Source organism: Triticum urartu, chromosome 5, assembly GCF_003073215.2.
Source record: "Triticum urartu cultivar G1812 chromosome 5, Tu2.1, whole genome shotgun sequence".
Taxonomy (NCBI): domain Eukaryota; kingdom Viridiplantae; phylum Streptophyta; class Magnoliopsida; order Poales; family Poaceae; genus Triticum; species Triticum urartu.
The window spans coordinates 297,069,893-297,087,073 of NC_053026.1; the positions used below are offsets into that span (position 1 = coordinate 297,069,893).

A 17,181-nucleotide genomic window follows, 5' to 3' on the forward strand; every position below is an offset into this window, starting at 1 on the left:
TTGTGATACAACATAAAAAATCATGTAGTTTCAAAAACAAAATGCACCATTCAAAAAAATGTTCATTACATTTAACACAAATTTTCACACATTTCATAAAAATGTACATAACATTTAAAAAAATGTGCAAAGTAAAAAATCCATGTAGTTTCGAAAGATGTTTCGTACCATTCAAAAAAGTGTTCAACATATATTTATAATTGTCATTTGGCGACTAAATTTTTATTTACCTTCGTTAGGCCAGCCATACTTGACTCGTCACCTAGCCTCCGCGCCTAGCATCCGCGCCCAAGCCTCAGATCCGCCGGCGGCCACTCCGGCCATCGTCGGCCACCCTCCCGTCGCGGCGGACGCCACTCCGGCGCCGTCGCCCACCCCATGGCTTCGCCTTCCTCCCCACCCTTCTCGTCCGCGGGCGGCCGGCCCTGCGCGCGCCGCTGGATGGAGTCCAGTCCGTCCTCGTCGGAGTCTGGCCATCGCCCCCGTTCCTATCGCCTCGCCCTCTGCTCGCCTCCGGCCTCCCCCGCCCACCCCGTTCCCCAGCCCTCGCCGCCCGCTGTACGCCCCGGACCCCGCTCCGAGGTGCACCGGGTAGAGCACGAGTCTGGCGACGCCATTGCTGATGGTGGCGGCTGGGAGGTCGCGCGCAGCCGTTGCTGTCCTCGCCCTCCGGGCCCGCGACGCCACCGACGCGACGACCATGGCGAGCGCGCCCGCCCCCTCCCTCCCCCCAGCGCCCGGGGGAGTGCCCGCGCTGCCTCGGCGACTACCCGCGCTCTGAGTGCCAGAAGGACGTGCGTTGCCGCCGCTGCCGTTACTTTGGCCACATCGCAAGGTTCTGCACGACCCCGCTCGTCCTCCCCGGTGGGCGCACCGGCGGCCAAGCGCCCGCGCCCGTCATCCCCTCGCTTTGTCGGTTCTTCGGCTTCGAGTGTTGCGGGCCCATCCCCACCCATGTTCTCCGGGCCTGGGGTGGGTTCGTCCTCAGCCTCCATCGCCGCCACCACCACTTCCTCCGCCGCGGTCACTCCCTCGCCGCCTCCCTCGTCCACCCCTTCCCCCGCGGCTCTGCTCGCCCCAGCTCGCCGTCCGCACCCGTATCCCTGTCGGGCCACCCCGCCCTGCGGCCGGCTGGCGCCATCTGCTACATACCCCGCTCCGCCCGGCTGGAGGAGGTCGAGCGTGCTCTGGATCTTGCCCTGACCGCCATCGTCGCCGGGAACCGCTCTAGGGTTTCCGCCGCCGACGTGGCGCGCTTGCTGCGGGAGCGCTTCCAGTTCACGCCGACTGACTTCTCCGTTCACCGTCGCCGCGACGACGAGTTCCTACTCCGTTTTCGTGATGCTGCTTCCGGTGCTCTCGTGGCCGCGAGACCCATCCGCGCCGCCAAGTTCCGGTTGCTTATTCACCCCTGGAGTCGCCTCGCCGGGGCCGAGCCCGTCTCCCTCCGCATCTCCGTCGACATTGAGATCACCGGCATCCCGGAGCATGGCTGGGACATCTCCTCTGCTATGCAGCTCCTCGCCCCGTTCTGCCTGGTCGATCGGCTCACCCCCGAGACGTTGGACGGCAGTGACATGTCGGTCTTCCGGCTGACGGCCTGGACCACCAACCCTAATGCCATTCCACGCTCCTCGGAGCTCCTCCTGGCCGAGCTGGACGACCTCACCGACGCTAACCCGGACCTCCTCGACCGGTTCGCTGTGCAGATGCTGCGTTTTCCAGTATCGATCCACGTTCATCACGTTGCCGACTTCCGCTCCCCCGCCCCGCCAACCCCGCCTCTGCCTGCCAGCCCGGACGGCGATGGCGGTCCTGCGCCCTCCCCCCTCCTCCGGAGGCATGGCCTCGTCGACATGACTTCCCGCTGCCTACAACCGACCGCCGGCCCTTCGGCGGCTCTGGCCGCGGCTCTGGCCGACATCGGCGTCGCTGCCACATCGGGCCCCCACCGTTCCGCGGGTGGCAGGGCGTCCTGGGGCCCCATCCAGCCGTGAGCTGCGTCAACTGCGGGCCCCCTGTTCGTCAAAGGCTGTCGCGTACGACCGCCACTCCAGGCCAAATCCCTGGCATGCCCCCGGTTCAAATGTTGGCCATTCTTCATGTGCCACCTGTCCCCTCCAGCCTGGCCACCGGCAATCTTCTAGGCCCCAATCCCCTCTCCCCAACCCGGCTCGCCTCAGATCCTCCCACCGCCAGTCCGCAGCTCCGGATTGAGGCCCCACCTGCGTCGCCATCGCGTGATCCCACCCGCGTGCCGCGCCAATCACCACTGGGAGATACGCCCGCTCCTGCCGCGGATGATTCGGCGGACCCCACGCCTGCAAGGAATGCTGCCTCGGATCCCGCGTCCCAGTCTGGCGCGCGGTCGCTTGTCCCTCCCAGCCGATGCAGGCGGGCCCCGCTTCCATACCCACGCGCGCCTCCCCCCACTCCCGAGGCACACGGTCGACCCCGTCGCCCCGCTGCATGTGGCTGGCTCTAGTGCCCCGCCCATGTACTGCATGGCTCCTCCACATGCTGCGGGCCCACACGGCGTCGCTGATTGCGCACCCCCTCTCGAGGCCATGCAGATGCATGTCCAGGCCCCGTTTTTCACCTCCAACGGCCTGGTATCTTGCCCGGTCCCTGCGGATGTCCTTGGCTACATCAACTCGATCAAAATGTGCCCTTCCTCCGTTCTCGAGACTCCTTCCGCGCGCCGCAAGCATGGCGCCGTGCCGCCCAACATCACGCCACGGCGCAGTTGCCGCCTGGCCAAGAGAGACAGAGGCCTGGATTCGGAGACCAAGGCCAACCGAGTTCTCCTACAGCGTCTCGGGCTTCTTGGCGATGACGAGCCCATCTCGGAGGAAGTGCTTGCTCGCTACAACAAGCTCTTCGCCCGACCACTTGCAGGAGACATAGTTCTGGCTTTTGCGGATTTCTTTGGATGGACCGTCCCTCCCGGACTGCTCGACGGCGTCGTCCCTTCTACTCCTCGCTTGGTCGAGGTCTGATGCGTTCCTTGCATCACCCTCCTCGCCCCATCCTTTCCATGGATCATAGCCTCAAGATCGTTTTCTGGAACGTGCGCGGGCTCAATAGCCAGGCCAAGCGCACCGTCGTCCGTTCTGTCATCGCCCCAATTGAACCTTGTATTGTATGCCTCTCGGAAACTAAGCTGAGTTTGATCTCGTTGTCGACTGTGTATGAGATCCTGGGCCCCTTCTTCTCGGACTTCTACTTTTTGCCTGCCTTAGGCACGCGTGGTAGAATCCTATTGGCCTGGCGTAGCGACCGCGTCGCCCTTGCCAATCCCATCATGGGCACGTACCATGTCTCTGCCACCGTTTCCCTCGGCGCCGACACGCCCCCTTGGTGGCTCACGGGCGTCTACGGACCGCAAGACGTTGACGGCAAGATTGCCTTCATGGCCGAGCTCCACGACTTGTGCGACATCATTGCCAGCCCCTGGCTCCTCGGCGGCGACTTCAATATGATCACCTCTTGTGCGGACAAGAACAACGGCAACCTCAACCATCGCACCATGAGCCGCTTCTGTCGGTTCATTGCCGACCACGCCCTTCACGACATCTATCTTCACGGGAGGCAATATACGTGGTCTAACAAGCAAAACAACCCAACCCTGGTGCGCAACGACCGCGTTCTATGCACACCTTCCTGGGAGACCATCAACCCGCAGCACCTCCTACGCTGCTTGTCTACGGCCACCTCGGACCATTGCCCCTTGCTCATCGACTGTGCGCCCCGCGGTGCGAGCAAGCGCCGTTTTCACTTTGAACGATTCTGGCCCAAGCTTAATGGCTTCCACGACGCGGTGCATGAGGCTTGGAACGCCGTGCCACCGGACCCCGATCCGTTCCGGCGCATCTATGTCAGGCTCAAGGCCACGGCCCGTAGACTCCATAGTTGGGGGGCGCGTACTACTGGCAAGATCTCCCTGCAGTTGCAGATCGCGCGCGAGCTCATCCTCCACCTGGACATGGCCCAAGTTCAACGCCCCCTCACGCCGGCCGAGGGCTGGTTGCGGCGCGAGCTCAAGCGCGCTTACCTCGGCCTCGCCTCCCTCGAGCGATCTATCCTCCAGCAGCGGGTTCGCCTCAGCTGGCTCTGCGACGGCGACACTAACGTCGTGTTCCTTAAGATCCAGGAAGCGCACCACGCGCAAAAGAACTACATGGCTGGCATCCAGGTGGGCTCGCAAGTTCTCACCGACGAGGTGGACATGGCGAAAGCTGCTTTCAAGCACTTCACCTCCATTCTGGGCTCCTCTGCCCACAGGGAACACTCCCTCGACCTCGACGGCATTGATCCTCGCCACTTCGATCTGCTCGACCTTGAGCACCCTTTCACGGAGGATGAGATTTGGAACGCCGTAAAGAATCTGCCCACGGGCAAAGCACCCGGTCCGGATGGGTTCACGGCGGAATTTCTGCGTGCATGCTGGTCCACGATCAAGACCGACATCTGTGAGGCCTTTGGCAAGCTCTATGCCATGAATGGCATGGGATTCCAGAAGCTTAGTGAAGCTTTGCTAGTTCTTCTTCCCAAGAAACTGGACGCGGCCGCAATCCCCGACTACATGGCCGATCAGCCTGATTCACATCATCGCCAAACTTTTCGCCAAGGTCCTCTCCCTTCGTGTGGCGCCCAGGATGAGCCAGATCGTCTCGACTAACCAGAGCGCATTCATTGCCGGCCGGAGCGTGCACGACAACTTCCTCCTTGTCCAGCAAACGGCGCGCTTGCTTCACAACCTCAAGGCCCCGCGCATTCTTCTCAAGCTCGACATTGTGAAGGCGTTCGACACCGTATCCTGGCCGTTCCTTCTTCAAGCTCTCCGCCACCTTGGCTTCGGGCATCGCTGGTGCGAATGGGTGTGCATCTTAGTTTCCACCGCATCCACGCGGGTTCTCATCAACGGCAACCCAGGCCCTTCGGTGGATCATGCCTGCGGGCTCCGCCAAGGCGATCCGATATCCCCGCTCCTCTTCACGATCGTGATCGACACCCTGAACTCCCTCCTCCAGCACGCGGTCAGCGCGGGAATGCTACAACGGCTAACCACCCGCCATGCCGCTTCCAGCATCTCTCTGTACACTGACGATGTGGTCGTCTTCTGCCATCCGACCACCACGGAGCTCGCCACCATCTGTGAGTTGCTCCGGATCTTCGGCGAGGCCTCGGGTCTCCGCACAACTTCCTCAAGTGCTCGGCCACACCCATACGGTGCGATGAGGAGGCGCCTTCGACCATCGAGTCCACGCTCGCGTGTGCAGTCACCAGCTTCCCTGTGGTATACCTGGGCCTGCCATTGTCCGTGCGCAAGACACCCTCCTCGTCCTTGCTACCGCTCGTGGACAAGATCACGCAGAAGCTGGCCACTTGGAAAGCCGCGCTCCTGACCCGTGGCGAGCGCCTTACGCTCGTGCGCCACGTGCTCTCCGCCATGCCCGTGCACATCCTCATGGCCATCACCATCAACCCGACTATCCTCAAGAAGATCACGCGGATCATCTGTGACTTCCTCTGGCATGGCCGGCGCGACGCCAGATCAGGCAGCTGCCTTGTAAGCTGGCCGCGCGTCTGTCGACCGATCGAGTTCGACGGACTTGGCGTGCGTGACTTGCACCTCACCGGGATCTCCCTGCGCTGCCGTTGGCTTTGGCTCAAAGCCACTGACCCCTCGTGGCCTTGGCATCATCTGTAGCTCCCTAAGGACGAGGTGACATCTCGCTTCTTCCGCGCCTCCACATCCTGGCACCTTGGAGATGGGAAAACATGCCTCTTTTGGAGCGACCACTGGCTTGACGGCCAGGTCGTCTCCGAGCTCGCCCCCGGCCTTTTCTCTCTCGTGCCGAACTGGCGCAGGCGGCACACCTTGGTAAGCGAGGGCCTCGAGCAGCATGCATGGATTCGCGACATCCACGGCGCGCTCGGGATCCCAGAGGCCCTCGAGTGCATCAACCTCTGGCGCAAGCTCCAAGGCGTGACCCTTACCACCACGCCCGACAAGATATCCTGGCGTTGGACGACAAACGACATTTACTCGGCCAAATCTTGCTATCACGCTCTCTTCCATGGATCCACTACACCGCCCTCCTGGAAGCTTCTTTGGAGGAGCTGGGCCCGTCTCAACAGCAAGTTTTTCCTTTGGCTTGCCTCTCTGGACCGGTGCTGGACGGTCGAGCGCCGTGCACGTCACGGCCTCACGCACAACACCGTTTGTATCCTATGTCATCAGGAGACGGAATCCATCGACCACCTCTTAGCTGGATGCGTTTTCGCCCGAGTCACCTGGCATGAAATCCTGGCCTGGTGCCGGCTCATCACTCCGCCCATGGATGGCGCGACGACCTTCTTCGCTTGGTGGGCGCTTGCGTCCGCCACCTCGCCAAGCGGCCTCCGCAAAGGGCTCAACTCCATTGTCACTCTGACCGCTTGGGCCATTTGGAAGCATCGTAACGCCGTCATCTTCGACGGCCTGCACCCCTCCACCGACGATCTGGTGCTCTCCATCCAGGATGACGCTCGCCTATGGGCTAAGGCCGGCGCCAAGGGACTAGCCGCTATTATCCCTGTAACCTGATCACTTGTAGCGAGGCTGAGCATCCTCCTTCTCCTACTCGCTGCATCCCTCCAGACACCTTCTAGTGTACGTCTGCATGGATGCCTCCTGTACCAACTTTTCTCCCTCTATCAATGAAATGATACGCTGCTAAGCGTATTCACCAAAAAAACATATATTTGTGAATGTTTAACATTTCTTCAAAGAAAATGTTCCAAACATGTATTTGAAAAATGTTCAGCATGTATCAAAAAAATTATACCCAAGTATAAGAAAAATGTATAACATGTATTGAAAAAGTTGACATGTATTTTTTTTTTAAAGAAGAGAATAAAATGAAGAGCAATTTGTAATGCCAAAGAAAATCCGTAAAGAACCGCAGAGAAGAAGAAAGAAAAGGTAAAAAAAGTAGAAAAAATTGAAAAACAGAAAATCCGAACAGAAAAAGAAAACTGAAAGAAAAAACGAACACAAAAGAAAACCAGAGCGAAGCACACCAAACTGGAAAAACCAGCATGAACGAACTGTTCCTGAGCGCACAGAAAAACCACTAGCTCGACCGGCCCGTTCGCAGGATCGCTGATGGCGAGACAGACCTCTGGTCTCGCAGCGGGCGAGAAGGTTAGTCTCTGCACCTGACTTTTTGGCGTGAGGAACTGCTTGAGCAATGAATGATGGGCCCCATCTGGCTTGAGGTGACCAAGTTCAGACAGTAAAATGTTTGCTTCCTGTTCTATTTGGTGGAATTGTAGTCACACTACTCTTCTTTCAGTTATTGCCATTTGGATTATTTAAAATCTTTTATCTTACACAACCGACTGTCCATGAGAGTCACATCAACCAGCTGAAGCTGTTCTGTGACAAAGACTACCCCAAGAAGGCACCATCTGTTAGATTACATTCAAGATTACTTCATCTCTTCCTTGCTCCATGTCAATCCATGCATAAAAGACTGTTTTTCATTGGTTGCCGTGTTGATGCAGGTTGACCCGAAGAAGTTCAGTGTGCTAGCAAAACAATTTTGACCCAGCTGAAGAAAGATATGGCAGCCGCGCAGAACCGCAAGTTGGTGCACCCTCCAGAAGGGACATTGTATGCTGGCCCATCTCCAGTTTCAACAGTAGAGATCTATATCACTCCCATGTGAATCTGAATTATACCATCCATCACACAGAAACTACGTAAAATAGAAATGCGCTTTCTAGGCCCAAAGATACAACAATTTTGCTTCACTGCTCTTCTAGCAGTAAGGCCATCACATATTACAGTTTAAAACTTCTCCCTCCGTCCCACAATATAAGAACGTTTTTCAAGCTAACATAGGTTGAAAAATGATCTTATATTGTGGAACGGAGGAAGTACGTAAGAAGGAATAGCTAAATCTTCTTCTGATGTCAAATTTTTGAATCGTTTCTTAAATCAGACCGCAGGGGCCTTTTGGTTGCCCATTCCAAATAAATTCTCAAACAATTTTGAAGCCATCGGAGGAACTGTCATCGGTACCGGGGCCATGAAATTAGCAATCTTCTCGTGGACACTGTACCTGAAAATAACATAAAGAGGTTGATAGCAATTCCATGGAAGAAAATCGACTACACCCAAAGTAAGCCTACCTTATCTTTCTGCTCTTCGAAGCACGGCGGTCAACAAGTTTTCTCTTCTTGTGCTGCTTCTTCCTCAGAGCATAAAATGCGGATTCTGCGAACATTGCAGCACCATGGTCCATCAGTGCATTCAGGGCAACAACAAAAAGAGATGTGCAGGTGAACACTAGTTGGATATGAACTAACCAGATGCCCCCGTATCACATGACTCGAGAAACTCCTTGAGAAGTTGATGATAAAATTCAGAATCATCGATGAGTTCAGGATCACCTTCCACATCTTTGCCCTGAGTTGCAACAAGGGGTGAACATATGAGACCAGGAAGGGTACTACACACCACATCCTAAATAGTCAGCGAGATAAATAACTGAGGCTACATGAAGTTTCGCCTCAATGGAAGAAATGAACTACATTAGAACACATAACACGAAATCTGAATAGAACAAATGAGAGACAAGCAAGCTTGAAATAATTTAACTAAAGAATGAAGTATTGCTCAAACCTCAACAGCAGTAGCAGGCTGTGCTGCACTCTGCAAAATGAATGAGAAGACACAAATCAATCATTATAATTACAAGTAGAAACTGAACTTGTGGCCCTTTATAATAGATGAATCTAAAATACCTCCCCAAATACACCAACATCAGATTTCCGCAGGTACATCCTGTTAATCATCCTGCTTGGGTCCCTCATATAACCAGCAACTTGGTCACTTATGTTCTGTTCTCATACAAGTACAACAGGGGAAAGCAGAGGTTTTAGCATTGTAGATATCTAGGCATGTTCCACAATAACAAAGTACTATAAGTAGTTAAATAGGCATTCAGCTAACCTGATTAAATGCGTGCAACTTTCCTTTCAGTGCAGCAGCGCCAGTTGTGACCTGTGTTTTCCTCTGCCATTTATCTATCTCAGTATTTCTGAACAGGGTTATTCTGTACAAAAACCATGATACCAAACGCTGTTTTATGTTGTATATGTGCAGAAAGTCAAGAAGAAGAAAAACAGCCCAAGCAAAATACATACAGGTGCAATTTGACAAGTTCTAGAACCGACACACCAAGTTTGGTTTTCCAGTTACTGCCTTTTTTTAACAGAAAATATCTGCTTAGTGCTTCTATATTAGTTTGTGTGTACTTATAATCATTTATCCCGTGCATGCTAAGTTAAGGATTCGCCAGTATGGTGGAACTAATTATTTTTTCTTGCTGGATGTTAGTCTCAATACAAGTTGCCAAATTCACCAACATTAATCAGGAATAGGTAGCAAATTAGCAATCCAGAAAACAATGTCTGTAAAGATGAAACCTAAAAAGAAATGAAAAAGTAGCAGCGCCACAAACAATTCGCTAACTCAAATGCATTTAAGAAACTATTATAATACAGGAGCAGGGGAGAGTTTAAATGATCGGATTAAGCATAAAACACATTCTACTGGTATGATACGGTATAAAAGCACAAAACACATTATACTGGTATATAAGTGCAGAACTGCATAAGTGCTGATTAACAAAAGATCTGCTGCTATGCAAGACACTGTAACACATTGAAGAGTATATCCCACAGTACTTCATCAGAGTCTCTTTTAATGCAAAAGGTTACCTTGTCTGCACTTTCTGCATTTGCAACCACTCGTCATTCTCTCCAGTTGAATTAGGCAAAGCATCTGTGGTAAGTCCGGATTACCAAACGTTTCGAGGCATCTTTCAGAATGAGAGAGACTGGATTACAGTAGTACCTTTCACACCCTTTGCGGCCTGGTTCCGCTCTAGTAAAGCCTACAGGTAGTTTTGGGGAGCATATTGTGGGCAGTAAGGAAACCTGGACTAACAAATGTATAGACTATACTGTAGTGTTGAAGCAAAAAACATGAGCAGGTGCCCGAACCTCCTGCAGCTCAAGCATGGAGCCAAGAGTCTGTTTCGACGAGTCCAACAGATCAACGTATGCTTGCTCTATCTCCTTATCGTGACTGCAGAACCTTGACTTGGTGGGATCCTGCAAGAACAGAACAGTATATACATTAGAATGTGGCCTACAATCATGCATTCTTCAGAAGTAAAATCAATTACGATGAATAAATGAAGATGGATGTTACGGCCATGGGAGAGAAACAGACCTTGGGAAGCTTGTTTGAAGTGGTAAATGCCTTTTGCAGCAAGAATCTCATTTCCAGGGTCTTATCCCATAGCGCCTTCAGTAAACAGAAATTGGATGTAAAGGTTAATAGTTTGAAAGCTTAAGTACAATGAATGTGAAGGATACCTTTTGGTTTTTGACTGCCTGGCCTCTCGAGACATCATCATCCCTGTGCTGTTTCAAGGTCTGAAGAATGCTTCTGCGCGTGAAAGAAAAATGTGTGCTTATGCGGAACTAGAAGAGAAGAAATGCAAGTAAGACCATGAAGCAGATTGTAAAGTAAACCGTGTGAAAGTGAGGCATGTGGAGGACGGGTGGAAGGGAACATTACTGTTGATTGGCCTGGAGGGTGCGATACTCCTCCTCGAGCTCCCCCAGCTCACCATCATCCTCCTCTTCATGGTCGCTCTCCTCCTCATGGTCGCTCTCCTCGTCGCTCTAACCAAAGAGAGACAGGCACAAAGTAGCTAAGCAATCCAAGTATATGAACAAAAGGAAAATGAGAGGGGGTGGAGAGTTACGTCAGAGAAATCTTGGTCGCCGTCATTGGCAGCGCTCCCTGCGGGGAAGAAGCCGTCCTCTGGGTCGGAGTTGTCGTGGAGGTTGAGGTCGGAGTCGCTGCCGGAGTCGGAAGAAGCCTCCGAAAGGGGAGGAGAAGGGGAAGGTGCTGCCTTGCGGCGCTTGGGTGCGAGTGGCGCCATCTCCTCCTCGGCGGAAAGAGGAGGGGAAGCTTGCCTGACGAGACGGAAGAGGAAGGAGAGGCTTCTCTTTCAGTTGCAGGCCTCCGGAAGGGTATCCGCAAAACCCCAAAGAAGCAAGTAATCCCTGTCCAGCTCACCTCAGTCAGCCGGCAGAGCTTAGGCTGGTGCGGCGTGCGGGAGCAAGAGAGGCAACCGCCGGAGTTCTCCGGCGTCGCGGGGCAGGACGGCGCAGCCGAGCAGCGGGGTGGATGAAGCGGGGCAGGAGAAGCTAGGAAGGTGGGGCGTACGCGGGTCAAGTCAGCCGCCGATGTGCAGGCTCCGCGCTTGAGAAGGCAGCCGTCGACGTGCAGGCGCCGCGCCGCCGCCGATTGACTTCGTTAGTTCGGGAATGCAGCACCGCCAGCGCCTAGGGGTGAGGAAAGTTGGGGGTTTGAGCAATTTGCTAATCGGGTTGGGCCTATCTAAAAATATTGCTAGTTGAGTTAGGCCTATCTAAAAAATGCTAGTTGGGTTGGGCCTGGAGAATGTACAAAATGTAGTTGGGTTGGGCCTATCTACATCCAAAAGCTAGTTGGGTTGGGCTCTCGTTCTGTCCAGCGCATTGTCTGATTCCGCGAGGAAGAACCGGGAGCAACTAGTTAACGAGCGCTCCTTCGGGAACCTCGCAACAATCAGCGCCATTTGACGCGCTCTCAGCCATTTGCCACGTGTCGCGCTCGGGACGCTCTCTTCGGATTTTATTTTATTTTTCACACATGTTTTCGGCTTTTTAAACGGTTTTTTTTTCGGGTTTTTTCGACGTTTTGGTTTTCCCTCGGTCTTTCTTAGCTTTTCGATCAAAAAAAATTCGAAAAAAAATTTGCGCGAAAAAACGCGTTTTTTCCTTTCGCGAAAGTCACGGTTTTTCTTCCGCGAGAGGCACGGTTGTGCTTTAGCGAGAGTCACGGCCGTGCCTTTCGGAAACGAAAAAAATGCGTTTTCTGTTTTTTTTCTTTCGCGAGAGTCACGGTTTTGCTTCCGCGAGAGGCACAGTCGTGCTTTCGCGAGAGTCACGGCCGTGCCTCTTAGAAAGGGAAAAACAAAACGCGTTTTCTGTTTTTTTTTCGGTAGAGTTACGGTTTTGCTTCCGCGAGAGGCACGGTTGTGCTTTCGCGAAAGTCACGGCCGTGCCTATTAGAAAGGGAAAAAATACGTGTTTTCTGTTTTTTTTCTTTCGCGGGAGTCACGGTTTTGCTTTCGCGAGAGGCACGGTTGTGCTTTCGCGAGAGTCACGGCCGTGCTTCTCGGAAACGAAAAAAAAACGTGTTTTCTGTTTTTTTTCCTTCCACGAGAGTCACGGTTTTGCTTCCACGAGAGGCACGGTTGTGATTTCGCGAGAGGAACGGACGTGCCTCTTTCAGAAAGGAAAAAAACCATGCTCCCGGTTCGGTTTTTTCGTCCGGTTTTTTCGTCCGATTTTTTCGTGAAAAAAAAGTTCATCAAAACCTATCAACATGGGATCTAGTTTTGAAGATCTCGACGTGAGAAATCCAAAGATGAAAACGGTTCGAGATTTGGACGCACGGTTTAAGAGATAAAACGTTTTGAATAAACGGATCTACGAAAAAAGGGAAAACTCCCAGGTTGCGACAAGTGGCGCGCTGCATGTGCGCCACTTGTCGCGACCTGGGAAAGTGGAGTGTTCTTTGCAACGAGTACTCCTTAATTAGTGATTTCGGGAAGAACCGAGCGCAAAAGTTTTCTAAAAAAAAGAACCGAGCGCTAAACAGTGACTTTCTGCTATGACAAGAACAATGTCGTGCATTGCAACGGGATATAAATATTCTAGTAGGTTATCTTATGATTTACCTGTCAATAATAATACGATTATGTAAATAAATATTCATCAAATTCTGACCATGAATTACTTTATATTTTGATTAGAAGTTTGGTAAGTAAATTTAAATGGAATTTGTTCAGAAGATAAGTAAATTAAGATGATTGATTATCATATGTATGAAAGGTTAAACGAAGGATGGTGGGAAGAAAGGTGAAATAGAACCTTATGTTTTTTTAAATACTCCCTCCTTCCCAAAATATAAGGCACCGATTGACTTTTTTGGTCTTCCTTCCATAACTTTAACTATGATTTTAACCTATTATATGTATATAAAATTAGTATACAGATATATGAAATAAAATTGTTTGGTAAGACAAATACCAAGATGCCATTTATACATGTTTAATTCATGTATTTTGATATATATATATATATATATATATATATATATATATATATATATATATATATATATATTAGTGGTCAAGTCATGCATCAAAGATCGTGCAAAATCAAACGTGCCTTATATTTTGGGAAGGAGGGAGTAGTAGAGATTGACACACTATAACAGGTGTCCCATGTCACCCTGGCAATAACTTTATGGGTGATCTGATGGGCTAGGAGGAAGACGATTCATTAGGCAATTTTTTAAAGTTCCTCGACTACACATCAGCTCGTTAGCATGTTCAAAGACAAGCTTGACAGGATGTTGACGACAAGTGTGAAAGTGATCAACTCATCAATTAATGCTACAACGAGACTGAAAGCCCCTCCAACCGGGTATGCTAAAATTAACATAGACGCAACCATTGTGAGATCTCATGCAGGAGGAGCTGCAACGAGAGTTTGCAGAGATGCACATAGCAACTACCTGGGTAGCTCATCATTGGTGATCCATGGGGTGACTGACATAGCTACACTTGAAGTTGTAGCATATCACGAGGTCTTGTCCATCACAGAGGATCTTCATCTACAGAACTTTATCATAACGTTAGAGTCAAAATAGGTAGTAAATGACATTGCTAGAGGTATCTATGGAGATCTGAAGCCGCACTCAGAGATGTTCAACTGGAAATTCACTTTTGAATGATGAGTTGCCAATACTGAAGCCGATAGTTCAGCCAATTTTTCTTATTCTCTTCATCAGAGGCGACACGTTTGGTTGATCCAATGTCATGGTCATTTTGTGTCCCACTTCACAAAGATTTTGAGAAATAAAACTTGGCCTTGCCCCTAAGAAATTCTTATTCCACTACATAACAGAAAGTTTGATGGAAGCTTTGGCATTTAAAGGTAGCATCAAAACTCCTTAAAGAAAAGTACCATCAAAATTGAAAGTGTTCTGGTGCGTATGGCAAAGTGTTCTCTTTTAGCTGCTTATCTTTTTCGACAAATACTGAATTTTATTAACTTAAATAAAGCATCAGAGTAATATAAAACACAATAAGTACATACGTGGTCTCTGCATCCACACTTGTGCAACTTGTCGAAAGTTCTCGTTTCGAGGCCTTGCAACATTTCAGCATTTGCCCTTTCCACGTGCCGTTGCTCCTTGGATGAGCAACTAACACAAAACAGATTTTGCTGCCAAGGTCTTGGATGTACTGCATGAAGGCGCGGCTCGTGAACTGTGTGCCGTTATCGGTGATGACTCTATTGGGTACTCGAAAACAGCAAACAAGTCCCTTAAAGAACTTGACGGCTGACTGTGTTGTCACCTTCCTCGCTGGCTCTACCTTAGGCCACTTTGTGAACTTATCGATTGCAACGTACAAGAATTCAAAGCCCCCGGTAGCACGGGGAAAGGGGCCTAGTATGTTGAGCCCCCAGACCGAGAAGGGTGTTGACACCAGATTTTGACACGGCCGAGAACTTAATAAATATGGCCTCAAATGAAAAAGTTCTCAAAGTGAGAAAGTTTCGTATCATCAAAAGGATAAACTTTGATGTATGGGTCATAGCCATTTGATCTCATCTCTAAGGCCGAAGTTGTGTTCGAAGTACTGAGATTTTGTATCCAGAACACTTTTTGGCTGATTACACCCCCAAGACTGCCCCATATTGAAAACTGATCTACATGAATTGTCTTCGTCTCGTCGAAATGATCGATTTTGATATAAAGATCGTCTCAATCCGAGGTCATATGCAAAGTTAGAGCCTGCACAGCACGGCCCTCTAGTGAGCAAAAATATGACGCCCGAAATCAGACACATATGTGGGTATGTCTGATGTGATGCGTGAATAATTAGCTGTCTTGCACGAGCAATTTGACCCTCAAGATGACCTCTGATGAAAAAACATTCAACATAAAAGTTGTTCGTCTCGTCGAAACGGTCAAGATTGCTTTTGGACTCATTTCCATCCGAGGTCGTTTGCCAGCACAAAAAAGACCCGCAAGGTACAGCTAGTTTAAATCGAACAGTTTTGGAAAGTTTGGATAAACCAATCCGAATTTGACTAGGGTTTTGGACGTGAATTGATGTAATTTTCTTGTAAGGAAAGCCTAGATGAATCTTTTGCTTGTACGGGAAGTCCAGCCGCCTCTTATATATGTTGGGGTGACGGCCGATTGAAACAACACCAATCGAATAAACACATCTACTACTTTTTCGTGTTCATCTACTTTTTATCTCTCCCTTGTATCTTTGTTCTCGTTCTTCGCTAGTTCTTCATGCCGGAGGTCTGCGGAATCACGAGGCTCTAAGGGTGAGCGAATCGACCTGGAGCAGCCCATAGCCGCCGCGAGCCCTAACGGGGTCCCTCCCAGGCAAGCGGGGCTTCGGGTCTACAAAAGCGTCTAGCGGCTGTCCTGCGTATCGCGCTGCCGGTCGGATCTCCTTCGACGTGACCTGCGGTGCATCACCCCCGGCGTCGAGAGTACACGGTGACGTGTTCGTGTGCGAACACACTTTTTGGCGACTCCGCCGGGGACGAAGCTTTGAACGGTCTCCGGCCTGTTCTTCCTACGAAGAGATCGTCATCTAGGGTTTGCAATCTACAAAGGTAATATGAATACCCAATTCCCTACTGTAGATGCAAATAATTCATATGATGTTACTAGATCATTCAATGATTATACTCTATCAGCCATTCCTACTTTTTCAATAAGGCATCTAATTACGTGCATAGGCTGATTCAAAGTAATTTACATGTTTCAACTTCTTATGATAGTAGCAACATACAACATATGTATCCTAACTCTCATGCATCGGCAACCCCACAAATCCATATGCCAATGAACAACATGATGGGTTCAGTTAATCAATTTGAAACACCTCATGTTAAAATTTCCAATAGCATAGAAGAAAGTGTTTCACTTTTTTATTCATCGGCAACTAATTTGCAGTAAGTGAATTCAACCTTGCCGATGGATGGGAGAATTGGCCATGCTACCACTAGCTATTCGGCCAGTTACTCTCAACCCTCATATGCTACACCTCATTTTAGTAATTTTTCAGCACCGTATGCAACTGTAGATGTTCATAATTCGGCCTCGCATCTTCATGGTCATAGCCGAATAAGTGAAAATTTTACAGGAACACATGTGCCATCATCAAATATTGTAGCATATAATGCATACTCTACGCAATTTGATAATTTCGGCAACACTCACGAATCATTGCCAAAAGAATCTGAAAGTATTGTGGAGCAATCCCTTCCAGAAGCGCTTGTGGCTGCGTTAAAAAAGAGCTTGGCAGAAAACAAGAAAAATAGTGCTATTTGCCTTGAACAATATGATAAGGGGTTGTTTCCTGATTATGGTGCAATAAAGGCTAGAGTTTTGCAAGAAGATGAAACTACATGCATTGATAGAATTGGAGAAAGAGCATATGGTTATACAGCAGTGCATACACCTCCACCTAGTACCACAGCATATTATACACCCCCTACACAATTGCAAAATTTCGGCAACACTAACACTTCATTGCCGAAATATTCTAAAAGCATTGGGAGGCAAACTAATCTAGAGCAGGCTGGAATTGAGAGGGGAGTTAAAGCTTTGCGCGATAGGGTGCAGGTACTTTGCCAAGAGAGAATTGATAGGGAATTGGCTCAAAGAAAAGAAGCCTTGCCAATCGATATAACCGGCAAAAAGAATGATGATTCGGAAACTAAAAGTGCTTCGGTTGAAAAAGTCGAATCAAGTAGTATATATTCCGAATCCATCAAATCCAAAGAGGCAAGCATTATTGAGAAAGGGCATGGAAAGCATAGCAAAACAACCATGATTGATTTTTCTAAAGTTAACGGAACCTACTTCTTGCCCTATGAGTTTCGTGCCATAGAAATTGACAAGCTTCAAGGACAAGAGCAAGTAGCCGAACAAAGTTCGGTTGACGAAGATCT

The 17,181-nt window shown here is 50.1% G+C and overlaps 1 protein-coding gene across 2 annotated transcripts; it reads right to left on the minus strand.

The window, feature by feature from the left end:
- Positions 1 to 7,753: 7,753 nt before the first annotated feature.
- LOC125508678 (protein AATF-like) lies at positions 7,754 to 11,451 on the minus strand. 2 transcript variants are annotated; one of them, XM_048673445.1, is made up of 14 exons: positions 11,153 to 11,450; positions 10,836 to 11,049; positions 10,646 to 10,752; positions 10,441 to 10,513; positions 10,295 to 10,369; positions 10,063 to 10,173; positions 9,914 to 9,953; positions 9,778 to 9,841; positions 9,008 to 9,110; positions 8,800 to 8,895; positions 8,678 to 8,707; positions 8,362 to 8,461; positions 8,185 to 8,269; positions 7,754 to 8,114 (listed from the first exon to the last, which is right to left on the minus strand). In XM_048673445.1, exons 2-14 carry the CDS (start codon positions 11,013 to 11,015, stop codon positions 7,991 to 7,993), a joined length of 1,188 nt encoding a protein of 395 aa, XP_048529402.1. In that variant the 5' UTR covers positions 11,016 to 11,049; positions 11,153 to 11,450; the 3' UTR covers positions 7,754 to 7,990. The 2 variants fall into 2 exon arrangements, with proteins under 2 accessions (XP_048529402.1, XP_048529403.1); XM_048673446.1 differs by lacking the exon at positions 8,678 to 8,707 and having other exon boundaries at positions 11,153 to 11,451.
- Between the last annotated feature and the right edge of the window lie 5,730 nt (positions 11,452 to 17,181).